This window comes from Schistocerca americana, chromosome 6 (assembly GCF_021461395.2).
Source record: "Schistocerca americana isolate TAMUIC-IGC-003095 chromosome 6, iqSchAmer2.1, whole genome shotgun sequence".
NCBI lineage: Eukaryota > Metazoa > Arthropoda > Insecta > Orthoptera > Acrididae > Schistocerca > Schistocerca americana.
This window is the reverse complement of record NC_060124.1, coordinates 82,624,883-82,637,827: the sequence shown is the minus strand read 5'-3', so window position 1 is coordinate 82,637,827 and position 12,945 is coordinate 82,624,883. Positions and strand designations below refer to the sequence as shown.

General features: G+C 43.3%; 1 protein-coding gene across 1 annotated transcript in view; it reads right to left on the bottom strand.

The window, feature by feature from the left end:
• LOC124619567 (ATP-binding cassette subfamily G member 4-like) overlaps nt 1-12,945 on the bottom strand; it is a 323,941-nt gene that overhangs the window by 45,220 nt on the left and 265,776 nt on the right. The window contains exon 4 of the mRNA XM_047146057.1: nt 3,056-3,201. Within this exon, the coding sequence (XP_047002013.1) occupies nt 3,056-3,201 (146 nt within the window). The remainder of the gene's footprint in view (nt 1-3,055; nt 3,202-12,945) is intronic.

Sequence of the window (12,945 nt, the reverse complement as noted above, 5' to 3'; positions counted from 1 at the left end):
TCCAGAAACAAAGCGCCAGTCAGCTCAATGGAAGCACACAGATTCACCGCCACCAAAAAAATTTCGGGTAACCGCCAGTGCTGAAAAAATGATGGTGTGCATGTTCTGGGACAGCGAGGGCGTAATCCTTACCCATTGCGTTCCAAAGGGCACTACGGTAACAGGTGCATCCTACGAAAATGTTTTGAAGAACAAATTCCTTCCTGCACTGCAACAAAAACGTCCGGGAAGGGCTGCGCATGTGCTGTTTCACCAAGACAACGCACCTGCACATCGAGCTAACGTTACGCAACAGTTTCTTCGTGATAACAACTTTGAAGTGATTCCTCATGCTCCCTACTCACCTGACCTGGCTCCTAGTGACTTTTGGCTTTTTCCAACAATGAAAGACACTCTCCGTGGCCGCTCATTCACCAGCCGTGCTGCTATTGCCTCAGCGATTTTCCAGTGGTCAAAACAGACTCCTAAAGAAGCCTTCGCTGCTGCCATGGAATCATGGCGTCAGCGTTGTGAAAAATGTGTACGTCTGCAGGGCGATTACGTCGAGAAGTAACGCCAGTTTCATAGATTTCGGGTGAGTAGTTAATTAGAAAAAAAATCGGAGGCCTTAGAACTTGAATGCACCTCGTAAGGCGAGCCTTCGGACTAAGTATCTGCGGCTGCTTACGAGTACTCGCGCATGGGGTCGCTCGTAAATAAAATGTGGACATGCGTGACAATATACAATAATGGTATGTCAAATGTTACCAAAATTAATGTAATGGTTTTGTTAACAACTTTTTCGATGGATATAACAGATCGCAAATTCATCAGCGACGACGTTTTTCGTTACACAAGCGGTACATTTTCGCATCTCTAACCGTATTTTATTTTATTTCATCTCAGAATATTTACATGTTTTCACGATAAAACATATAGCACGCGCATCAGTGAACTTTGAGAATGTTCATATATTATTTTCAGTCCAAACATAACAGTAGTTCAGTTTTTTCCATGGCGTAAAGTAAAAAAAAATTCAAAACATCAGTTTTTATTTATTTTCATAGCAGTTGGCAAGAATTTTCTTTTGGGAAGCGCTGCCCCTAATTCTAGAATATGTTACACAGCCTGGCTTACAAAGGAGTGTTCCATCACAGCGTATAAAATAGCCAACCTTCTAAAACGAGCACAATTTGAAGATTAAAAGTAAAATGCCACAAGATCAACTAGCCTGCCGAGACTCGTCAAAACTAACCATCTCTCACTTACATCAAACCACTACTTACACTATATGATCAAAAACGTCTGGGCATCTTTTACTGGTCTTTAATATGGGTGTTCCCACAATTCGCCTTTATCATGAGTTATACTCTGCTAAGGACCCTTTCAATAAGGTGTCTGAATGTCTGTGGGGGAATGACAGCTCATTCTTCATCAAGCGGCGAATCCAGAGAAGATAATGATGTTCTACTCTGGGTTCTAGAGCGAATTCGACGTTCTAACCCATGCCAGAGATGTTCGATTTGGTCGAGACTCTGGGCTGGCCAGTCCATTTCAGGGATGCTATTGCGCAAACAACCATTTCCTTACAGATGCTGTTTTATGATAGGGTGCATCATCATGTTGATATAACCGTCTCCGAACTATTCCTCCACTACACACAGTACACAGTGCTCTAAAATGTGTTCATATCAGCCGGCCGGTGTGGCCGTGCGGTTAAAGGCGCTTCAGTCTGGAACCGCGTGACCGCTACAGTCGCAGGTTCGAATCCTGCTTCGGGCATGGATGTGTGTGATGTCCTTAGGTTAGTTAGGTTTAAGTAGTTCTAAGTTCTAGGGGACTGATGACCACAGAAGTTAAGTCCCATAGTGCTCAGAGCCATTTGAACCATTATGTGTTCATATCCTTCAACATGTAGCGTTTTCTTAAGCGCAATGAAGGCATGATGCATTAACCACAATAAACACACTGATACCCTAACACCACCTCCTCTGTACTTCATTGTTGGCACACTACACATGAAGGCAGGCAACATTCTCTATGAATTAGGCACACCCAAACCCTTCCAACGCATTGCGCCAGGGTATATCATGATCCCTCACTGCAAATCATTCGTTTCTAGTCATCTACTGTCCAGTGTCCGCCCCGACAGCTGAGTGGTCAGCGTGACGGATTGCCGTCCTACGGGCCCGGGTTCGATCCCGGCTGGGTCGGGGATTTCTCTGCTCAGGGACTGGTTGTTGTACTGTCTTCATCTTCATTTCATCCCCCATCCGGCGCGAAGGTCGCCCAATGTGGTGTCGAATGTAATAAGACCTGCACCAAGGCGGCCGGACCTGCCCCGCAAGGGGCCTCCCGGCCAATGACATCAAATGCTCATTTCCATTTTCCATCCCCTGTCCAGTAGTTTAACTCTTTATATCACGTCAAATGTCGCTTAGCATTGACTACAGAAATGTGTAGCTTATGAGAAGTTTCTCAAACACTGAAGCCCATTCTTTTTAAGCCCCTTTGCACAGCCATTGCGCTAGCTGGACTGCTGGGAGCACTTTGTAACTAACGAGTGATTTCTCCCGCTGATTTCATGGGAGTTTTTACAACCACACTCCGCAATGCTCGACTATCCCTATCCGTCAGTTCATGATATCTGCCTGGTCTTGATTCAGCTGTAGTCGTTCCTTCGCGTTTCCATTGTACAATAATATCACCGACAGTCACCTTGGGCAGCGTTAGGCTTGAAATGCCCCTGATTGATTTGTTACTCAATTTCCATCCAATGACTAGTCCACGTTCCAACTCACTGAGCTCTCGTGACTGACCCATTCTACTGCTACTACTCCTTGCCCTACAACTCAATGCTTCCTGCCTCCTGATATACTGATGGGCCCACCTGTCATGACATATAGTGGTCAATACCGCATTACGTAGGGGTTTACAGATACTTTTGATCACATAGTATACAACAGATATACAGGTGTAGCCCTGCCTCTGAAATACTTGAGTCTTGACTTCTCTGGTAGACCGATCTCAGTGCAGCGCAAATAGTGCCACGAGATGAAGCGGTGCCAGTACTCACGTGGTGGGTTCGTCGAGGAAGATGACGGGCGGGTTGTTGACGAGCTCCAGAGCCACGGAGAGCCGCTTGCGCTGCCCTCCAGACAAGCTGTCCGTCAGCGTGGTCCGGCACTCCAACAGGCCCAGCGTCTCCAGGATCTCCTCCACCTGCGCCAGAACATGTACCGGGCGGTGTGGTCACCCCACTCTAAACGAGGGTCAAGAAAACGCAACTCCTAGCCTTAAGCCTAGTTTACACGACGACATTGGGTTGCGCCACTCGTTGCGTGGAATGAGTTGCACGCAAGTGGTTTCATATATGACTGTAGACACGGCACACCAGTATACACTTCGGTTTCGTCATTTTGTGGCTCCCTTAGTCGCGTCTGAAATGAAACTTTTGGCAGCTGCACGTCGCACGAGTTGTGATGGAGTTACAGCTTGTTGCGTGGAATCGCTGCGTAAGAAGAAAATAAGAAACGTGTTTTGATTCGTGACTGGATGAAGAAAAGACGTCAGCCCGGTTGCTCAGCAACCTTGATGAAATAATCTTGAGTCCCACCAATATGAAAAAAAAATATAGTTTTAAAATTGTTCAAAAAGAAATCACTGGTCTGTTAAGACAACGTAACCTATGGCTCGCAAATTATCAAGACTACATTCAGTATTTGACAAAGAGAGCACATACCGGCTCTCCAAGAACTTTATACACAATTTCAAACCTTTTCAGAATTTTATATCTCTAACAATCCCCACAAAATAATGAAAGGAAAAATGTTTATCATTTACTACGCTTACGCTGTTCATGCAAAAAAAAATTCAGCGTCAGACATGACGTTTTAATTGATTATTTATTTACTGGTAATTCTATTCGCAATACATTGTACCCACATATACAACCTCACAGACAGCTAAATGTACCTCCGAAATTTTTTCATTGTGCAACACATAGTTCGGGAAATATAAAGTCTTACACATGTGAGGTCGATTCTGTAAAGAATCGAGGGTAGGGTTTACAAGTCTAACTTCTCTTTTGCCACTGCGAGTATATACAGCAGATTAGGTTTCAGACGCCACAGTACATTATGTGGCCAACGTTTCCGGTGCTCACATGGAAGTTCTGTGTTTTTCATTCTGCTTGATGGGGTTAAAAAAGAAAAGAAATACCAAATTTCAATTCTGTTTTGAATCTAAATCTCCGTCCTTGTTTCGCTGCGGAATATTATTATCCACAGACCATTGCCTCACACATGATGCTTTATGACAGAGTGCGTTGTCATTGTGATTCAAATAATCCTCGTATTCTAAGTGTTCCTCTGCTACACGCAGTCCACAATGTAGCAAAATGAGTTCATTTTCTTCCGCATGTAGCGTTTTCTTAAGTGCAATAACACGACCGCACAGTAACCAGGAAAAACATTCCCGTCTTATAACATCACCTCGTCCGTACTTCGCTGTTAGCGCTATACGAGGGCTGTTCGGAAAGTAAGGTCCGATTGGTCGCGATATGGAAACCTCAGTGAAAATCAAAATTTTTTTTATTCGCAACAGTTAGCCACACCTTCCAGTTTCCTCTCTAAATAGCCGCCGCTCCGACTTCGACATCTGTCGTGGTGTTTTACAAACTTTCCAGTACCCTCGTCACAGAAAGCAACCGCCTGTGCTTTCCGCCAGTTCTCTACGCTGGTCTGCCTTTCGTTGTTTATGACGAAATGTCTTCGTAGGCAGTGGTTCATGTGAGCAGAGATGAGCATCGGAGGGAGCCGATTAAGGGCTATATTGTGGGTGATCAAACACTTCCCATCGAAAACGCTGCAGGAGCGTCTTCATTGCCCCTGCAGAATGCGGTTGAGAATTGTCTTGAAGAAAGAAACGCATGACATTTATGGTTTGCAGGCTTCATGGCTTCAGGCGAAATCTCTCACCAGATCCACATACTTGGATTAGATTAGATTACATTAATTATTCATTCCATAGACCCACAAAAGAGGGAATCCTCCTGGGTGCGGAAAGTGTCAGATAAACACATTACAAAAATGTAATTAGAAAACTTGAGTTTCATTAATTTTAATGATCCTCAGACAATAAACAGTAAAATTATGTACACGAATTAAAATTAAAGTTCTAATATTTACAGATTTAATACGTTCATCTGCTTTCATTAAATGCATCATTCACACAGTAGCTAGTTACTGGGCTACTACAACCAAATATTGTCAAAAATTAAGTAAATTATTAATTTCAATGATCCTCAGTTAAGAACAGTCAAATTATGTACAAGATTTAAAATTAAACTTCCACTATTTACAAACTTAAGACTTACATCTGCTTTCCATACGTCCATCATTCACACAGTAGGTGGTTACTTGGCTGTTACAACCAAGTATTGTCAAAAATTAAAGTATAATAAATTTTCATCAAAGTGGTCTACTGCACTTGTTGAGAAATTCGTGGATGGAATAGGAGGAGTCGGCCACCAAAAATTATTTTAAATTACGTTTAAATTGTGCCTTCTCTGAAATTAAACTCTTAATGGTTGCTGGTAACTTATTGACGATATGCTTTGCTGAATACTGGAATCCTTTCTGGGCAAGAGTAAGTGATTTTAAATCTTTATGTATATTGTTCTTATTTCTAGTATTGATACTGTGTACTAAGCAGTTAGCTGGAAAAAGAAATATATTATTTACAACACACTTCATTAAAGAATAAATATACTGAGAAGTTGTGGTTAGTATGCCCAATTCTTTGAATAGGTTTCGATACGATGTTCTTGGATTTACACTACACATCACTCTTATTATACGCTTCTGTACTCTCAAAAATTTTTCTCGGTTTGTGGAGTTACCCCAAAATATGATACGATATGACATAATGTAGTGAAAATAAGGAAAATATGCCAGTTTTTTTCTATTTATATCTCCTATGTCTGACATCATTCGCGTTGCAAACACAGACTTGTTTAGGCGCTTTAGAAGTTCGTTAGTATGTCGTTCCCAACTGAATTTATTATCAAGTCGTAATCCCAAGAGTATTACACTCTCAACTTCTTCTATTTCCATGTCATCATATTTCATACACACACTAGAAGAAAATCTCTTGGAAGTTCTGAACTGCATATAGTGGGTCTTTCCAAAGTTTAATGACAGTGAATTGGCTATGAACCACTTATTAATGTCAGTAAAATTTTGATTAGCTGCCCTTTCTAAATTTATATTTGATTTACTATTTATTGCAATGTTTGTATCATCTGCAAATAAGACAAACTTAGCATCTGGTAATGTAATACATGTCAAGTCATTAATATACTCAAGAAAAAGTAGCGGACCTTGTATGGAATCTTGGGGAACACCACATGTAATTTCTTCCCAGTCAGATGATGTCTGACTGCTTACTGCTGAAGTGTTACGTAATGACACCCTTTGTTTTCTATTAGTTGGAGACACTGTTGTTTTAGGAATTTCTACGTGATCACCTCGCGCTCTGAGCTGAAAAGAGCGACGTTAAGCGACCGACAGGCACAACTAAAGACACTGCTCGACACATCTGTGCCAACTTCCATCCGATTTACACAGTGGTTTCCATTTCGCGCCAAATCGGACCTTACTTTCCGAATACGCCTCGTACGTGACGGAAGGTAACGTTCCGCAGGCAGTATTCAAACCCAACCTCTCCCATCGCATTGCCACAAGTAAAGCGCAAATCATCACTCTAAATCACACGTTTCCAGTGATACACTCTCCAGTAGCGTCGCTCTTAACAACAGCTCAAGTGCCACTTCGTACTGACAACAGAAGTGTGTCGTTTATGAGGAGCTGCTCGACAATTGTATCTCGTTCTTTGCAACTACACAGTCATTGTGCCAGCTGAGCTGCTGCTATGACTGTGGAAGTCAGGAGTGATTCCTTACGCTGATTTAGTGCGATTTTTTACAACTACCCCTACAATACTCGACGTCCCTGTCCGTTACGGTTCCTGTGCCTCAGCGGATGAGGCTGCCCGGTCTTGACTCAGCTGTGGTAGTTTCCTCGCGTTTCCACTTCACAATCAGACTGCCAACAATTGACCTTCAAAGCTTCAGAAGGTTTGAAAAGTCCGTGATATATCTGTTACACAGGTGACGTCCAATGGCTAATCCACTTTCGTAGTCACTGAGCTCGACTCACCGACCCGTTCAGCTGTTAGTGATAACACAGTAGTCTCCGTCTCCACCTTTCGTCACATGTAGTGATCAACTTCCTATTTTATAGCGGTGTTCGGATTCTTTTGACCAGATAATTTAGTAGTCGCTGAGCACGTTGCTTTCCAAGGGAAATGCTGAGTATTATCCTCGGGATGGGCAACTGAATGTGGACGCGCCTTCTGATATACACATTGCACCAGTGGTGCGTTTAGGATGAGCAAATTCGTCAGCACTAATCCTTGACCAGATAGCACACTTTTTTTCCCACTTTTCTCGCGATAGCATCGATAATAGAACTTGAGCTGCAATTCCACTCTTCACGATACATTTCTGTATGGGTGCTTCCAAGGTCTCGACCCTTGCCAACCTTTTCGCCGTTCATTACTGTATGTCCCTAAGCTGGGCATAGCTCCTGATGAATTTGAACAGCTGCAGATCCTTTTGTAGAAAAAAATCCAATTACAGCACCCACTTCGCAACTGGGGGGAGCAACGCTTTTCGAAGTCTTTGGTATTTGATTTCACCAACATTCAAACGACTATTTGAATCAAAACAATGACTTTTGTTCCGTTCGTATATTTTTGCACTGTACCGCCAACATTTAAATATAAGCACATGGGCCGTACTTTCCGAATCCTGTCGCACAAATACGGCTATATGGAAACGGCGAAGACAGTGGGAAAACTGCACCCAGAACTCGTTAATCCTTTCTCTACCACTGGGACATGCACTGAAGCGCCAAAGAAACTGGTATAGGTATGCTATCCAAATACAGAGATATGCAAACAGGCAGAATACGGCGCTGCGGTCAGAAACGCATATATAAGACAACAAGCGTCTGGTGCAGTTGTTATTTCGGTTACAGTTGTTACAATGGCGCCTTATCGAGATTTAAGTGAGTTTGACGTGGTGTTATAGTCGGAGCTCGAGCGATGGGACACAGCATCTCGGAGATAGCGGTGAACTAGGGATTTTCCCGTACGACTATTTCACGAGTGTACCGTGAATATCAGGAATCTGATAAAACATCACATCTCCGACATCGCTGCGGCCGGAAAAAGATCCTGTAAGAACGGGACCATCGACGATTGCAGAGAATCGCTCAACGTGACAGAAGTGTAACCCTTCCGCAAACTGCTACACAACAAGTGACAGCGTGCGAACCATTCAATGAAACATCATCGATATGGGCTTTCGGAGGCGAAGGCCCACTCGTATACCCGTGATAACTGCACGACACAAAGCTTTACGCCTCGTCTGGGCCCGTCAACACCGATACTGGACTGCTGATGACTAGAGACATGTTGCCTGGTCGGACGAGTCTCATTTCAAGTTGTATCGAGCGGATGGACGTGTACAAGTATGGAGACAACCACATGAATCCATGGAGCTGTTCAAGCTGGTGGGGGCTCTGTAATGGTGTGGGGCGTGTGCAGTTGGAGTGATATGGGTACCCTGATCTACATCTACATCTACATCTATACTCCGCGAGCCACCTTACGGTGTGTGGCGGAGGGTACTTATTGTACCACTATCTGATCCCCCCTTCCCTGTTCCATTCACGAATTGTGCGTGGGAAGAACGACTGCTTGTAAGTCTCCGTATTTGCTCTAATTTCTCGGATCTTTTCGTTGTGATCATTACGCGAGATATATGTGGGCGGTAGTAATATGTTGCCCATCTCTTTCCGGAATGTGCTCTCTCGTAATTTCGATAATAAACCTCTCCGTATTGCGTAACGCCTTTCTTGAAGTGTCCGCCACTGGAGCTTGTTCAGCATCTCCGTAACGCTCTCGCGCTGACTAAATGTCCCCATGACGAATCGCGCTGCTTTTCGCTGGATCATGTCTATCTCTTCTATTAATCCAACCTGGTAAGGGTCCCATACTGATGAGCAATACTCAAGAATCGGACGAACAAGCGTTTTGTAAGCTACTTCTTTCGTCGATGAGTCACATTTTCTTAGAATTCTTCCTATGAATCTCAACCTGGCGCCTGCTTTTCCCACTATTTGTTTTATGTGATCATTCCACTTCAGATCGCTCCGGATAGTAACTCCTAAGTATTTTACGGTCGTTACCGCATCCAATGATTTACCACCTATGGCATAATCGTACTGGAATGGATTTCTGCCCCTATGTATGCGCATTATATTACATTTATCTACGTTTAGGGAAAGCTGCCAGCTGTCGCACCATGCATTAATCCTCTGCAGGTCCTCCTGGAGTACGTACGAGTCTTCTGATGTTGCTACTTTCTTGTAGACAACCGTGTCATCTGCAAATAGCCTCACGGAGCTACCGATGTTGTCAACTAAGTCATTTATGTATATTGTAAACAATAAAGGTCCTATCACGCTTCCCTGCGGTACTCCCGAAATTACCTCTACATCTGCAGATTTTGAACCGTTAAGAATAACATGTTGTGTTCTTTCTTCTAGGAAATCCTGAATCCAATCACAAACCTGGTCCGATATTCCGTAAGCTCGTATTTTTTTCACTAAACGTAAGTGCGGAACCGTATCAAATGCCTTCCTGAAGTCCAGGAATACGGCATCAATCTGCTCGCCAGTGTCTACGGCACTGTGAATTTCTTGGGCAAATAGGGCGAGCTGAGTTTCACATGATCTCTGTTTGCGGAATCCATGTTGGTTATGATGAAGGAGATTTGTATTATCTAAGAACGTCATAATACGAGAACACAAAACATGTTCCATTATTCTACAACAGATTGACGTAAGCGAAATAGGCCTATAATTATTCGCATCTGATTTATGACCCTTCTTGAAAATGGGAACGACCTGCGCTTTCTTCCAGTCGCTAGGTACTTTACGTTCTTCCAGCGATCTACGATAAATTGCTGATAGAAAGGGGGCAAGTTCTTTAGCATAATCACTGTAGAATCTTAAGGGTATCTCGTCTGGTCCGGATGCTTTTCCGCTACTAAGTGATAGCAGTTGTTTTTCAATTCCGATATCGTTTATTTCAATATTTTCCATTTTGGCGTCCGTGCGACGGCTGAAGTCAGGGACCGTGTTACGATTTTCCGCAGTGAAACAGTTTCGGAACACTGAATTCAGTATTTCTGCCTTTCTTCGGTCGTCCTCTGTTTCGGTGCCATCGTGGTCAACGAGTGACTGAATAGGGGATTTAGATCCGCTTACCGATTTTACATATGACCAAAACTTTTTAGGGTTCTTGTTTAGATTGTTTGCCAATGTTTTATGTTCGAATTCGTTGAATGCTTCTCTCATTGCTCTCTTTACGCTCTTTTTCGCTTCGTTCAGCTTTTCCCTATCAGCTATGATTCGACTACTCTTAAACCTATGATGAAGCTTTCTTTGTTTCCGTAGTACCTTTCGTACATGATTGTTATACCACGGTGGATCTTTCCCCTCGCTTTGGACCTTAGTCGGTACGAACTTATCTAAGGCGTACTGGACGATGTTTCTGAATTTTTTCCATTTTTGTTCCACATCCTCTTCCTCAGAAATGAACGTCTAGATACGACTCTGACAAATGACGCGTACGTATGGTGTGGCGTGGGGCGTATGGTGTGGGGCATGTGCAGTTGGAGTGATATGGGATACATGATACGTCTAGATACGACTCTGACAAGTGATGCGTACGTAAGCATCCTGTCTGATCAGCTGCATGCGTTCATGTCCAATGTGCATTCCGACGGATTTGGGTAATTCCAGCAGGACAATGCGACACCCCACACGTCCATAATTGCTACAGAGTGGCTCCTCTTCTGAGTTTAAGTACTTCCGCTGGCCACCAAACGCCCCAGACATGAACATTATTGAGCATATCTGGGATGCCTTGGAACGTGCTGTTCAGAAAAGTTCTCCACCGCCTCCTACTCTTACGGATTTATGGACAGCACTGTAGGATTCATGGTGTCAATTCCCTCCAGTACTACTTCAGACATTGGTCGAGTTCCTACCACGTCGTGTTGCCGCACTTCTTCGTGCTCGCAGGGGCCCTATAAGATATTAGTCAAGTGTACCAGTTTCTTCGGCTCTTTAGTGTATAATGGCAGGTCCATCTTTCGTCACATCTAGTGGTCAGTTTCGTATTATATAGTGGTGTCTGGCTGCTTTTGATCAAATAGTGCAGTAGTCGCTGAGCAGATTGCGTTCCTGTGAAAATTGTGTGTCTTATCGTCGGCGTGGGCAACTGTGTGCAGACGCACCTTGTCATATCCACCTTGCACACAATTAAGAAATGTGAGATTCTCCGTGACAACAGGCAAATAGTGGTACATTCAGAACGAGGAAATTCGTCAGAGCCAATCCTTGACTAGATTGCACGGTTTTTGTTCCACTTTTCGCTCGATAGCATCGTTCATAGAACTGGACCTCCAATTCCAGTCTTCTCGATACATATCTGAACGGATGCTTCTAAGGTCTCGGCACCATTGTGAACCTTTTTGTGACTCTTTAATGTACACCCTTAAGCTGGGCACAATTCCTGATTAATTTGAACAGCTGCAGATCCTTTTGTAGAAAAAAAAGATCACTTACAGCACGCACTTCACAACCGCCGGGAACAACGCTTTACGAAGGCTTTGATATTTGGTTTAACCAACATCTAAACGACTATTTGAATCAAAACAATGTCTTTTGCTCCTTTCGTATATTTTTGCACTGTAGCGCCAGCATTTAAATGTAAGCACATGGATACGTGTCACACAAGTACGGCTATCTGTCTACAAAAACAACGAAGACAGTTGGAAAACTGCACTCAGAAATGGTTAATCTTTTCACTATCATCCGGACGTATGTGTTCCACGATAGATTATTAGAGAACAAGTGGGAATTTGCCGCATGTTATTGCCGTATGTACCAGCGCCCCACTGGTAAAGGGAAGCGTGCTACTGGTTTTCAGATTTTATTTTTATTTTTATTATAGCTGTAAGTTGTGCGGTCTTCATGTTCTGTTGATACCCCTTTCGTCGTCTCCGTTCCGTACTGTATCATTGAACTAATTGGCACCTTTAAGTAGGCAACCGGATGAACAGATGTGCAGAGTGGGCTGTTCGTGTCAGTGAACACCCACGCACCTACCGACGTTTGCCGAATCACAAACGGCGCCCATACTGAGCACCTGTAATGTGGTTTAAGGACTTAGCAGAGATGCTCTGTCCACAGACATGCGTCTGATTTCCGTACGTCTTGTAGTTTTTGCACAGTCATCTTGGAACCTGTGGGGTTTCCTACGAATAAAGCTGTACGCTTCACTCCTCCCCACTTTGCAAAACGAAACGTAGGGAATCTCTTTTTTTCGTATTTTACTACCGACTATGACACTGTCATGGAAAAGGTTAAGGAAGACGTAAGTTTAATTAGCCACTGTTTCAATAATATTATCCTCTACTTGTAAGACGTGTATATTTATATTGTCTATTGTCAAACCAAAATTTATGAAAGATGTTAATATTTTATTAATAGGATTAAGTAGGAATAATTAATATTTGTCATGTTGGAAATAATTGTGGTAGCAGGGAATGTCTACACCAAAGTATTGTTGGCAGGAGAGACTGCACATTGATATAATTTTAGAAAGGGCGGGAGAGACAGCGTATGGATACATTTTAAGAAAAGAGCGGGAAAGACCGCGCATTGATACATTTTGTAATGGTAGCAGGGATTGTCTGCATCAGAAAGCATTGTTGGCTGGAGAGACCGCACTTTAGCGTCCGTAGGAAGTCAGTTGTAAGCGAGA